Source organism: Eurosta solidaginis, chromosome 3 (assembly GCF_040869045.1).
Source record: "Eurosta solidaginis isolate ZX-2024a chromosome 3, ASM4086904v1, whole genome shotgun sequence".
Lineage (NCBI taxonomy): Eukaryota > Metazoa > Arthropoda > Insecta > Diptera > Tephritidae > Eurosta > Eurosta solidaginis.
The window spans coordinates 60,279,855-60,294,043 of NC_090321.1; the positions used below are offsets into that span (position 1 = coordinate 60,279,855).

The window sequence follows — 14,189 nt, forward strand, 5'->3', positions numbered from 1 at the left end:
TACTTAAATTTTATAGTTATATTTAGTTTTACATACATACATATGTGTATTTTTTATTCATAAAATCATTACGTACATACATACATAAAGTCGTATTTTCATTTGAAAATTATGCAATCATAAAATAATTATGTAAATGTATAGCATTTTTGCCATAAAATTACATTCTGAACACTCGTAAGAAAAACAAATTAATAGTTTTTTGTAATAATACATGATATGTTAAATAATTATTTATTATAATCTATTTAATAAACTAATATCAAGGAATGTTGTTCGAGTTTGCAAAGTTGAAATTACATAGCCAATTTATATACGTTTAACGCCGTTATTTGCTTTAATATGAACTAGTTTTAATAAAATACATAATAAATTTTACAACTAGCGAAAGAATGGACGAAAACAAATTGCATTTAGTAACTAAGTACATTTTTATTGAAAAAATATTGCATTTACTAGTTTTAAAGAAAAATATATACATTAAAGTGAATTTTGATCGATATTAAGCAGTATTCGAATTTTCGAACATAATTTCGAAAATTCGAAGTTAAATAAAATGATTTGTTTGGAATTTTAATATTTTATACAAAATCTGAAGCTTAAGCATGCAAAAATCGAAAATAATCAATTAAGATCTTGTTTTTTTCATTTTGATATTTTCACAAAATACTTCTATGAATTTGGTAACTGAAACTATGCAAAACGTTCTCGAAAAAATTCGAAAATTTTTAGTTTAACAAAGTATAAATTAAAGGTGTCTCTAAACTCGCATTGACTTTTGCCAATTTTTTCACACCTGTATGGAGACAAATCTAAAACACTTCGGAAAAAAATTTAAAAAATCAATGTGAATTTCGAGAGACCCATAACATGTACTTTGTTATTATAAAATTGTTTGCGCTACAAAACTGCATACTGAAAAAAATTCAGAGAACTCTAAATAAAAACTTTGAAAACTTCGTCAAACTTTCGCAAATTTTGGTTTTTTCGAACACGTTTTTAGATTCGTTTGCATATTTTCAGTTATAAAAATCAGAGAAGTTTTTTCTGAAAATATCGAATATTTAAAAAGGGAGAATTTAATTAACAAAATTTTACTCACATTTTTCTGCTCGCTGCTATACGAATTAAAAAACATAAAACGATTTTAAAATTCACTTTTACTTTTACGCCGAAATTTGTAATATAGCAAATTTATTACTTCAAATGTAAACACAATTCCTTTCAAATATTCAAAACTGTTTAACTATCACATTTTGGTATATAAATAATGTGCGTGTTGTTTCGTTCAAGTACACACTTTCTATTTATACATATCGTGATAATTTCTTCGAATTCTACGTTACACATGTTAAATTCTTATTATTCAAATTTTTTTTCTAACTCAACGTAACCTGATCTTAGCTTACATAAGCAAAAATTTCGAATTCAACTTTTGTAGAGGTATTAAAATAAGTAGCTAAATTTTAAATAAATATATATTTGCAACAAGCGTACAAAAGTAATGTTCGAAATACATATGTCTTCATTTCGAAAAACGAAATAATCTACATTGTATTGACACAATTTGGTCTCTCTCTATCTCTGTCTGTCTGTCTCTCTCTTTCTCACTATTTCTCTCTCCCTCTCTCTCTTTATGTGTGTATGTACGTGTGCGTGCTTTTATGCGTGTACGTATGTTGTTGGTGTGGTTTTACAAAACTTTGGTTGTTACAGGAACAATCGCCCCTTCGCGTGAATTACCCGAACTAAGCGCTGAGGATACGATCCGCATCATACTTTCGAACTTAAATTTAGTTGTACCGGTGGTAGCTGCTCTGCTCGTAATTATCATAGCGATAATTGTTATTTGTATTCTACGTAGCAAAGGCAATCATCACAAAGGTATCTACACAGTATTTTATTAATCGAATTTCGTTTTTCGTTTTTTTTCTTTCTCTTTTTTTATACATTTTCTAATGCTCTTTGACAAAACTCGCGTATTGCGCTTAATTATAACTACGTCAAACAAAACAAACAAAATAACAATATTTTATTTTCAATATTAACTTTTGTGTTAAATCGTTAAACAAACTTTTGTATAAATGCATAATTTCCCTTCTATAAAATTAAAATACGTGAAACTAAATGTTTGCTTGTTATAAATATCGTTATGGAACATAAATATGTGATTTTCGAAAATTCGAAATTGTAATTTCGAAAATTCGAACATCGCCAATATGCATGCACTATTATTGTATTATACAAAAATATGCTTAAAAATATAAAAACAATCGGTTTCTATGTGAAAAAAATTAAATTTCGTGCAAAAAAAATCTATAATTCATACACACACACAAAACAGGCACCATTGCACCACTCGAAGATGGCCATGGTGCAGGCAATTTGAATACGCGCATACATTTGCCTGCTTGGATGCCTGAATGGCTGGATTTGAATTTTATGGTGCCTCTGATAGCCACAGTTATTGTGGTAGCGGTGGGTATACTTGTTGTGTGCGTGGCGCTTTCTAGACGCCGTGTGGATGACTTACGTGGCGGACAAAAGGATGTGTATTGTAGGTTTTGCATTTTACTATGCTGTAGCGTATATAGCAAAGAGCTTTCTAAATATTATATTATATAAAGCAGTTTTGTAACAAAGCGCAATAATAGTTAATCTCGCATTTTATGTATATTTACTAATAATCCTTATAGCAACATAATAAGTGGTCCGAAGTACTTAAAATTGTTTTTTAAAATTTCTGTTGTGCTATGAAATGTTCAAATGAAAATGAAATTTTTCAAATTATATTTTCGTGTGTAACTAATTATTGCGTTTTGCTACGAAGCTTCTCAAATATTATTAAATTGAAAATATTAATTTTCAAATTTTATTTCTGTTTTAAAAAATCAAAAAAAAAAAAAAAAAAAAAAATTGTTTAAAAAATATGAAAACCAAATTTACAAAATTTGGTACTTCGAATGATTTAGTCACTCCTGAATTAATAGCTTACATTAAATTCTAAATTGTAACTGTAAATACATATATTTATGTACATATATAAAAATTTCCGTGTTAAATGTTACTCCGTTGATTGTTGAAAAATATTATTCCTATTCTCAAATAATCGAATACACTTGTATGTACATTCAACATTACCCTTTGCATGATTTCCTGTTAATATTTTAAATTTTTCAACACAAATATGTATACCAGCACGAATTCGACTTCGGCCCTGAACTAAATTTAGAAAAAAAATTTTGTATTACATAAATTAGGGTCTAATTAGGAGTGTTTAGCATTGCCGTACCTGGAACCACGTTTACCTTAAATTTTTCAGTTTATAGTTGTATAGGCTGTTAACTTTAACAAACTTCTTTTGTGCTTAAACCATGCAGTACTGCTGCTCCATTGCCACTGTTAGAGTCGGCTTGATTCTTCTACTGCCTCTAGGGCAGTACTTATTATGAACCGGGTTCGTAAATTCTTATCCTACCTCGGCTAGAAAATATACCTGTAGGGTTCACGCAACGACCAGGGGTGGCTTTCCGTAATTCGATAGTCGACACTCGTTGATTCGATACTTTAAGTCGATATCGAACGCTCGATGATGCCATTTTAGTTCCCGTATCTTGGTATGATCTCTTTCGTTTGCAGATTTCAAAGAGTGGTTAGAAAGCTTTTTTGAACTACCAGAATATTTTCTTTTATAAATAACGTTTGTTTCTTAATCTCTGAGGAAAAAATTATTCTCTAAATAATCACCAAAGCATAAAATCATAACTTTCAAAAAGGTAATTCGACACCTAATTTGGTATCGAACATTCGATACGACGCGTCTACAATTTGTGTTACGGAAAGCGAAAACGATTATTTTATATTCGTTCTTGGTCGATATCGAAGTACGGAAAGCCACCCCAGGACAGCGATTCGTAGCGTAGCTCTGCTCTGGAGCCAGATGAAAGCGGTTAAATACTTCTAATATTTCATTGTATCGGCATTTCACTGTGTTTGCACAGATTTCTTTAGCAAGTATAGAATCCACATACTTCGAATGCTTAGGGTAGTGTTGCGGATGTGGACAGTTATTTGACGGATATAAATCCATTACATTCCGGTACTAGCTTCTTCTAGTTCGGGTGAAGTTTGGTCACCTCTCACGGCAGGCTTGCCTTACTACGGCAATATTCTAAGCCTCTTAAACGGTAATCAATAGTTTGGTTATAGTGTCCGGTCCGCAGATCTTTCGCTGTCTAGCCCAAATATTTCGTAGGCCAAATATTTTCGTAGGCTGCGCGTTTCAACTTGTTAGTCCATAATCACATATCAATGAAAATGGCGATCTTCGTTGTAGCAGTAGACAGTTATCTGCGTCTGTGCCAGCTCACAGTGTCGTCTGGGAAAGAAACAGCGAGGTTGCTTTCTGGTTTGTTGAAGCGGAAAATACATGTTTATGTATCATTTCAACGATCGAGGTCTGCCGAACCTTGGACTGCCGCGCCTGCTCTCTTTGCTTCTTTGACCCTAAGTCTTTCCGAAGGTTAGCTAGCGGTATCTCAGCAAATTACTCAAGACATTGCTGTACCCGGAAAGAGCGTTTAAGTGCATTTTTGACGTCCAACATATACATTACAACTATCGGTTTTGCTTGGAGGCATGCTGCCTTGGCTTTCTTTACAGCGTCTATCACTTCAGTTATGGTATCAATTTGGAATTCTCTCTGCGGTAACTAAGCTGTCTTTAATACATTCCTTCGCCTTCTTTTAAAGCTGGCATCGGGCTAGCTATCCATAACTTTGTCCACAATTATCTTCTTTTTTTCTTGAACCTTTCTCAAACTCATCGGTATGTTGGGGTGCACACAGTGCTGAGTAAGGCCAACCCGAGCCTGGCAGACATCTTAGGGAGTAAATTTCTCCGGCTGTTATTTTGCGACCTGACGCACCTGATATGAACATCTTTGCATAGTTCAAGCTACCGTAAAGTTTGCTTTACTTCTGAAAAAAACAGTCTATTGAGTTTTATGCGAAGCTAGGTTAAGCGTGCCTAATTAGACCAAACATTCAACTTAACTCTCATAAACAACAGTCTATGTCAATAATACTATCTCATAATCATCGCCAATTAATCGAAAAATTAGTAACAATACAATTTTTAGAGAAAAATATATTTATAACTACATATTAGATATTTAAAACAATCACATACTTACTCCTACTATCTCCTTTAACATCTGTGTGAGAATCCTTCCATAGCCCTTGTTAGCAATTTAGATAACGGCTTTATTTATTTAATGAAGGCAACTTCTTATTTCCATTAAAGCTCATATCTGAATTGCTTCATAGATTTATCTATCACATATTCTATCTATAGTACATATTATTACAATATACTTATGTGTCTGTATATATACTATCTGCTTATATACATATATATTTTTTTAACAAATCATTCCACCCATCCATTCATCACATTAACTAATTGAAATCTCCCACAAACAAATTTTAGATGGGTATATTCAAAGTATTTTACATCAAATGTTCTCGAAAGCCGGCAGAAGTAGTAATGTACTACTATCGTATAGCTTGATTTCCCACAGAGGATAGCCGAGTGGTAATCGTACGGAGCTCTCCGCCTCGTTTATAACCATTTCGGAACCTTTACTGACCACCTCATCAACGAACTCATTCTGTTCAATATTGCTGTGTTCTGAGACCCAATAGGGGGATACATTGAAATGCCCTATGGACTCCTGCGAGACACCACACCTTCCTTCGATATCAGTTTTTATCATGTTGGATTCAAATGCCTTTTCGGCAGCCTGGCTGTCAACAAATGTCGTTACATTGCTTTTTGAGACGCCTGGAGCATCATAGCTGCTCTGTGGAAGACACTCAAAGAATTAGAAAATCGTTAAGATTGACTGAATCGGTAATGCTTCGAGTAGAGCCAGGGTCGAGTTCCTTTAACAATTTTCGAGCCGTCTCTGCAGATTGTAATGTCACTACTATTGTCAAAGTTCCATTCATTCTTCTCTCAAAGGATACCTTATGTTCGGTACATGAAAGTAAACATTTGCCTCAATATAGTCCGTTTTAGATGTTAGGTTATTTTGGATTTAGTTGTTCTCCTGCCATTGAGTTTGGTGTCGTAGCTCGCCTGTGGTCGGGAGAAGGACTAAATCTCCTTAGTTCCAACAATTAGCATTAGTAACAGGTAAAAAGTAATGATAGGCGTACTTGGGCTGGAATTTGTACTTGGAATTATTATACTTGGCGACTTTTATTCTGAATATGCTTCAAAGCAATAAAGATTTCGAAGTATGGGTGGTTCTCATATACCTGACTTGCATAGCCCCTCTTAAGATATTGTCATTTTCCTAAATTCCGCTAATACACAACCCAGACAAATAAAATCCCGACATGTTCCGATACTGTTTGACAACACAATGCTCCGGCAAAGCACAATCCCTATAAAGATTTGGGCTTGAGTCAAACTAGAGCTCAACTTAAGAATCATAGCGCTCTCAGCAAAAAGAAGAACAGGTTGATTTTCAACTTCACCTTAAATCGGTAATATGAATTGGAAAAATGTGCTGGATTCTGTTTTTCCTGTGCTGAATACAGAGTTGAGAACTATAAATTTCTCCAAGTCTGTGTAAAGTTGGCGAATGAGTTGAGAATGATGTTGGATATCAACTTGAGAACTATAAATTTCTCAAAATTTATCCAGGGGTGGATAATGATGTTGGGTTTCAACTTGATTACCAAAGGGAATAATTGGAGAGTGACGTTGGATATCAACTTGAGGACTATAAGTTTTGAGAGCAATTAGACGATGATGCTAGATATCAGCTTGAGAACTATAAATTTCTCAACATTTATCCAGGGGTGGATAATGATTTGAGAATGATGTTGGATTTCAACTTGAGTACCAAAGGGACTAATTAGAGAGTGATGTTGGATATCAACTTGAGAACCAAATACATATTTTTCGTAGCCTGAATAAATATTTTTTCGATGTTTGTTCGGATTCGGACAACTCTACATCCCGACAAGCACAATCCAGGAAAATTTTGTTATTATAAAACATGAAACGAGGCGTGAAATATGAAGAAAGTGTTTAAAAAAATGCTTATATTTTGTTGAAATATTGTGTATGAATTTTGTTTTATCGAGATTATGATTAGTCGTGAGTTAGTCGTATCTGGATTCTGTTTAGTCGGTACTATGTTATAAACACCTAGGTATGTATGCATTTGCTTTGAATATACATATCTATCAGTAGTGATCCAATATTTTAACGTCCCTTAGTTAAGTCTTTGTTTAATCGAATAGTCTGAATACTTCTTTATAATCTATAAATTTTTGTTGTAATTATTCTAAGTGCTGTATCTGCTATTTGGTTTACTCAACACTAAAAACACACTTTCCAATACTACCACCCAGAGTATTCTCACATTCATTCTGTCATGGCCTCTTCGTAATTCTATTACGCACTTACATTTTTGTATTACGTTTTCAAACATTACATTTCCAAATTGCGAACACAAAATCTTTCTATAAATATCTTTTGTTTAAGCTTCATAATTTTGTTTCTCTTTATAAGAAAAAAAAAATATCCCACAAGCCCCCAAACTAAGATGCTTTTCAAAAATCCAAAATTGTAGTATAGTAAAAGAGCACAGCCCAAACAAATTGGAAACATTTTTCACTCCCGTCTTTGTAACTACGAAATTTTGGCATATTAAATCATAAATCATTCATTTCATAATGGTATTCGTACTTTTGAATTAATCGTACGTACGTATGTTGGTATATTTATTGAAAAAGTTTTATACATTTTTTTCTATTTTATATATTTGACTTCCATAATAACATATATATTGAACAGGGTTCAGAAAACCACAGAACCGGACTTTTGTATAGATAAGCTGTGCTTCAACAAAAAGAGTTATGTTGTTGTTGTAACAGTTATCTACTTCTGCAGTTTTTTACCACACTTTATTTGGCACAAAGCGGATGGCATAACCTTTCTTATTAAAGTGCAAACTATCCTGCAAAGGAAAAAAATATCGGCAAACTCTGTCGAAACCGAAGCCTCGACCGAAAAATATAAGTTACCATTGTATGAATTACGCGAGGGTTGCCCTTATTGCTTTAGATGTATGAAAACATTTATTTGAGGCAACTTTTAATTTTATAATTTACTAGAAGACCCGGCAGACGTTGTCCTGCCCTAAATTTTGCCTATCTGCATACATTTTAATAACCTTTTTCCGTCTGACTCTGCCCTCCCCCTCTTCACGTTTTCCTAATCCTTTTATTCACTCCTCCCTTCATCTATCTCCATCTTCGTTTCATTCTATCTCTTTCTCTTTCTCAATCTCCTTCTCTCTTTTCTCTTCTCTCAATTTCTCCTCATTTCTGCATCCCTTATTGCCTGTCCCGGAGGGTGGTATGTATTTTATTCCAGTCCCACTCCGAGTCTCAGTCCCAGTCCTAGTCCTAATCCCAGTCCCAGTCCCAGTCCGTCTCTGGATAATATATTACTCTGTACTAAAGCACTCATCAACAGCTTTCATTTGATATCCATATTGTATAAACACTGTCTAGGCATTCACTGGCCCACGTTTTGGCCTATATCTCGAGACCCTAGTAACCCAGGGGTATGAAAATTACACTCTACACAACTAAAGACTAAATGTCATAGTACCTCTAAATCGCAGGTCCCCTCAGAAACCCCTGGTGATGTGCTATACTTTATATCATTCGCTGTAATATTTTTTTATTGATAAGCAGGTTGTTTAATTAAACACCAAGCAATTACAGGGAAGTATATCCGCACCACCTGCAAATATGAGTGCCACTGCGTATACGTAACATTTTATTATTACGTATAAACAAATAAAAAAAATTGCAATAAGATAATATTGCGACTATAAACTGAGACTTGCTGTTGTCCTCATTTACCGCAAGACCCACTTTTATTGCTTAATATTATCCGGAGAAGGCAGAACTCACAGCGCGTTTGTTCAGACCAGTATCAATATCATCAGCATACGTCAATAATTGTACGCTCTTATAATAGATTGTACCACCATGGTTTAGTTCTGCTGCTAGAATTATTTGTTAAAGAAATCGCATGAAAGGGAGTCGCTTTGACGGGAGCCTCGTTTGGTTTCGTATGCCTCGTAGAGGTCCTTCCCAATCCTTACGGAGCTGGTGGTGTTGCGCAATGTCATTTGGCAGAACCTTATTAACTTTGCAGGGAACTTTAATATATCAATTAGTTTTCAAAAAAACTATTAAAATTTTTAAACTCACAATTGATGAAATAGAAATAAATTCATCATAAGTTTTGTTAAATTCAGTGAAAATGATAAATATTGAATTTATCAATGACGAGTTTTTCTGAACCCTGATTTTGGAAAGTTATTTTAACGCATATATAACGTCTTTGAAGAAATATTTAAACACCATTAATTAGTTAATTTAATGAAATATATATTGCACCAAATTTAATTCTTTTAAGCTCGCTCGGTTCATTGCATAATCATTCACTTTCCAACTATGCCACCCTCTGAAAAAAAAAAACGAAAAATTTTAAATCCAGCACGTAAGTGCGTGTGAGTGACTGTATTGGTAATGACTACACACACACAGTGAGAAATGATTGTGTAAATTTTTAAAAAGAAGACAATATCTTTTAATATATATTTTTTCTTTAAACGCTAAAGCAAGTACTGAAATTAGGTGTACACTGAAAAAAAAAAAACAGAAGTAAAGTAAGAAATTTTAAAATAATAATTTTTTTTCGAGTAAATTTGCAAATCAGTTGGTAAAAGCATCTTCAGTGTCCCCAATATTGAGTTGTACCATATCATATATTAATTCTAGACGATGTAGTTTACAATCAGACCATGGGACCAGGCGCCACTTTGGATAAACGACGCCCCGATATACGCGATGAACTTGGCTATATTGCACCACCAAACCGCAAGCTGCCACCAGTGCCCGGCTCAAATTACAACACATGCGATCGGATTAAGCGAGGTACAGTGATAAGTAAGCATCTAAATTTACAAATTACAACATTTATTAATGCAAGGCAAATATCCTCTTTGTTCTCCCACATTTTTTTGCGGGGTCTTTTGTTTCAGCGACTTAAAAAAAAGTCGATTTATTTGATTTAAACTCGGATTTGAATGTGATTTGCTTCATTTTTATTGTTTCAAAAACTATATGTTTGTTAACGCTTGGCGCCAAACTCATATTAAACGATGTTAAAAAAGGACAAAGTGAAAATGATAAATAATTATTTATAAGCTGTTAAAAAAATTAATTAATTGGTTAACGTAATTTTTGACAGCTTATCTTGAATTTAGAATTTTTTTCTAATATTTGCAAGTAGATATTTCAATATAATAAATTTTTTTTAGATGTAACTTTAGATATAATGATTAAAAGTATTTAGCTAAACAATTTTTTAAAAACTTTCGTAATGTCCTTTTGGTAAAAATTTTGAATTTTTTGCATGCTTCATAAATGTTGTAGTAAATTTGGATTTTAGATATTTAAGTAATGGCTCTTGCTTTTTTATTATGAGTGAAACAAAATGTTGTATAATGGAAGCGATATTCTCAAATACATACAGACAAATACAACTCTCAACTTAAGTTTTATAAAAATAGTTTTCGTTTACATTCATTTATTCGGCGCAATATCAGTGTCTAGATTGTTCTCGATCGAACGACATAGGGTCTGTTTACCATGAGTGCATGCGCTGCTTCAGTAGGATCAGTTTGTCAATGATAGGAGGAGTAGGCCAGCGATTGAAACCACTTAGTTTTGGTGGGCCATGCCATTCGAGAATCGAGTCGGCTGGTACTTAAAATGGCAAAACGGAAGTGCTGCATTTAGCACTGTGCACTACATGGACTGTGTGAGGGCATTCCAGCATTCAACGTTGTTTCATGGAAATGCTCTCATGTCAGTCGGAACATTGGCAATTTGCCATCAAGTATTATTATCCTGACAGGATATACTCTTTGTCATATACATAGCTTATTTACCACTGCCATTTTCGCTCGCATTTTCATTTGATGGTTTCTCATTTACAAGTGACTATTCTCATTTCCAAATGACGCTTCCTTCGCATTTACAATTGACTCTCTTTCTATTTTATATTTGACTGTTCTCAATGATAATTGACGCTTTCTCATTCACAAATGATTATTCTCATTTCCATATGACGGTTTCGCATTTAAAATTGACTATTCTCATTTAAAGCTGACTATTCTCATTTACAATTGATGCTTCCGAAATTTAATTTGTCAAGGCAAGGAAAGGAAAAACGAAAAGGAGGGTAGGAGAGAAAAAATTAGAAGTGAAAACCGAAGCTATAACTAAAAACGAATGGCGTGTTATCAATTTTTTATGAAATTGTTAATAGTTTGCTATACAAGAGTTTATCGGTTTGTTAGAGATGTATATTCGACGAGGTATAGGCGAGTTATCGATTTACTATCGAAGTGTTAAAAGTGTGTTACCGACGACAAAGGTTATCACTGAGTTACTAATTTTGTATCGACGATTTATTTTAAAGTAATTACCCACTATTTATTGGAAAATTATCGAAAAATTTTCAAAACGTTATCAAATTGCTACCGACAAGTTATCGGAGTGTTATCAGCTAGTTTCGGCGTACTATCGAAAAACGATAGATTTGTTATCAAAACGCTATAGATTTGTTATCGGAGTTTTCCCAATTCGTTATCGGCGTGTTATCGATTTGCTATCAACGACTCATCGGTTCATTATGAAACAGAACCCGATAAAATTTCAATACCAAATCGATGACAAACTTCTAACACGGTAATAACAAGCCGATAAGAAACCAACAAGAAGCCGATGACTCGGCAATAAAACGCCGATAACTGAACGATAATATGCCGATAGTAAAACAATAAGTGTCCGGTATCCGTAGTTACAGACGAGAAGCCGACGAAGCCCTTTCTCAATCGCTCGAAATTATCGGTTTATGGTGACGTTGTCTCTGTTTAATTTCATCTCCTGGCAAACTCTAGTTGACTGAGGTTAGGTTGAACTGGCCGGTCCGTAAGGATCTCACATAGACTTAATGAGTCCATAATATTCCCAGAAGCTTTCATAACGATCAAACTAAAAAAGCCTATGAGAATCCAGGACCCATGTTATAAAATAACTCCGTCCTCTTGGCAAATATTAGATGCTTTCTAGGACCTATATTACTTGCTGCTTCTAGATCTGATAACGGTGCCACCCCTCGTATTAACTTCAAAAAATTAGTTTTCTAGACGTTAGTACTCCAATATGTTTACACATCGAACTTCACGATTACTTGGTACTCACGCGTCCTTTTTATTTTGTTGATATAAAAAAGGGGATTTTCATACATACAAACATATTCGCAAAAGATCGAGCTAAATGAAAACACTTATTATTTTAACATAATGTATCAGTATCAGAAAACTGCTACATTGTAATGTACCTGAGTCTGTCGTAATTCTACCCTCTTTCAAAATGTTTTAACCACAATAATTATTTTAATGAGACTTCAAACACCCGATTTTCGCATACCGAAAATATGATACGGTTCAAAATCTTCGTCATGCCGTTATCGTATACACGACTGTCATTAAAGCTCGTGTTCTCTAGATTTAATATCGCCGGCTGAGTGCAAGATCAATGCTAGGTTACCTTTCGAAAACGTTCTACCTCAGAAAACGTTTAATAAACGCCCTACAGAAATCGGTTAAAATTCGCAATCAATTTATCAATTTCTTTGAAAAACGTCTAATCACATCATTTGGCTGAAATCCCCTATAACAACTTTTCTGATCTAATTGTTGATAGTGCGAATAAAAGAGACTTATTCCACCTGTTAACTCAACGTTTCGCCAAATTTCCTTGGCATCATCAGGATAGTATCGATTTTTGATTTAGTTTTAATAGTTTAATGGTTTTCACATATTTTAATAATTAAATCAACACATTTTTATGTAAGTAAGTGCAAAATTAACATTATTGTCAAGTGTAATTTTTGTTTTATGTGTAATCATGTTCACCGTCTCCTTACATATATCTATATATATGTATGTAAAAAAGTACACAAAATTTATTGTAATGTTCGCTTTCTTTTATTAAATAAATAGAGATATCTTAACTCCTCCTGATGATGCCAAGGAAATTTGGCGAAACGTTGAGTTAAAAGGTGGAATAAGTCTCTTTTATTCGCACTATCAACAATTAGATCAGAAAAGCTTATAAAAATTAAAAATTTGCATGCCAAACAAACTGATCGGTAACAAAAATCCTATAACAGATTTTTTCTTTCTAAAAAACGCTCTATCAAATTAAAATGTATTGAGTTTATGCTGAGATAGGACGGTTTTGAAACAAGTTTCAAGTTGGAGTGTTCTTCAACCAAACCTTGAAGTGTTATTTAACCAAATTTTGAGATAAGAGTTTATTCAACAACAAATTCTCAACTAGGTCGTTTTCCAAAAAAAAAAAAAAAAAAAAAAAAAAAAAAAAATGCTGAGAAAGAACATTTTTGAAGCGATAATGGGGGAAGACTGATCTTAAGCTTAGCCATCTATTTTATAACATAACATAATACAACAAATATACAAATTTTGTTTCACTCACAATGCTTTCGCTTAAATTTTAGATAGTAATTTTTTAAATTTTTTCATTGCTATTTTTGCTTTAAAAATATTGAACTTTTTTATATTATTTTTTTTTATTTTTATGTCCACCATCTAAAAAATTCGACTTCAACAAATCCCGAACCACCCTTAAAACTATATTTGTTTTATATATGGTTTCTTCTACCTGCAACCGCTTAATCTTATGTAAAATATACTTTAAACTATTATAAAAATGTATTGCAATATATAAAACTACAACAACAAACATTTACACTGTAATACATAAAACTATGTAATCACTCTGAAACATAAAAAAATGAAATATTATAAAAATTTATTGCAATATATAAAACTACAACAACAAACATTTACACTGTAATACATAAAACTATGTAATCACTCTGAAACATAAAAAAATGTTGGCCAAAATTTAAATTTGATGGGTCTATGCCACGCTCATACATATTGTGTGTAACATGTTTTTGTAAATGTATGTGTGTGTGTGTGTGAGTAG

At 33.1% G+C, this 14,189-nt stretch overlaps 1 protein-coding gene across 49 annotated transcripts in view; it reads left to right on the forward strand.

The window, feature by feature from the left end:
- Dscam1 (Down syndrome cell adhesion molecule 1) overlaps nt 1-14,189 on the forward strand; it is a 274,746-nt gene that overhangs the window by 236,776 nt on the left and 23,781 nt on the right. For 46 of the 49 annotated variants that reach the window (XM_067771930.1, XM_067771929.1, XM_067771923.1 and 43 more), the window contains 2 exons: nt 2,345-2,557; nt 9,882-10,037. In XM_067771930.1, the coding sequence (XP_067628031.1) occupies nt 2,345-2,557; nt 9,882-10,037 (369 nt within the window). Of the gene's footprint in view, nt 1-1,716; nt 1,885-2,344; nt 2,558-9,881; nt 10,050-14,189 lie in introns of all 49 variants that reach the window. The other 3 variants (XM_067771937.1, XM_067771939.1, XM_067771934.1) reach the window with 2 other exon arrangements.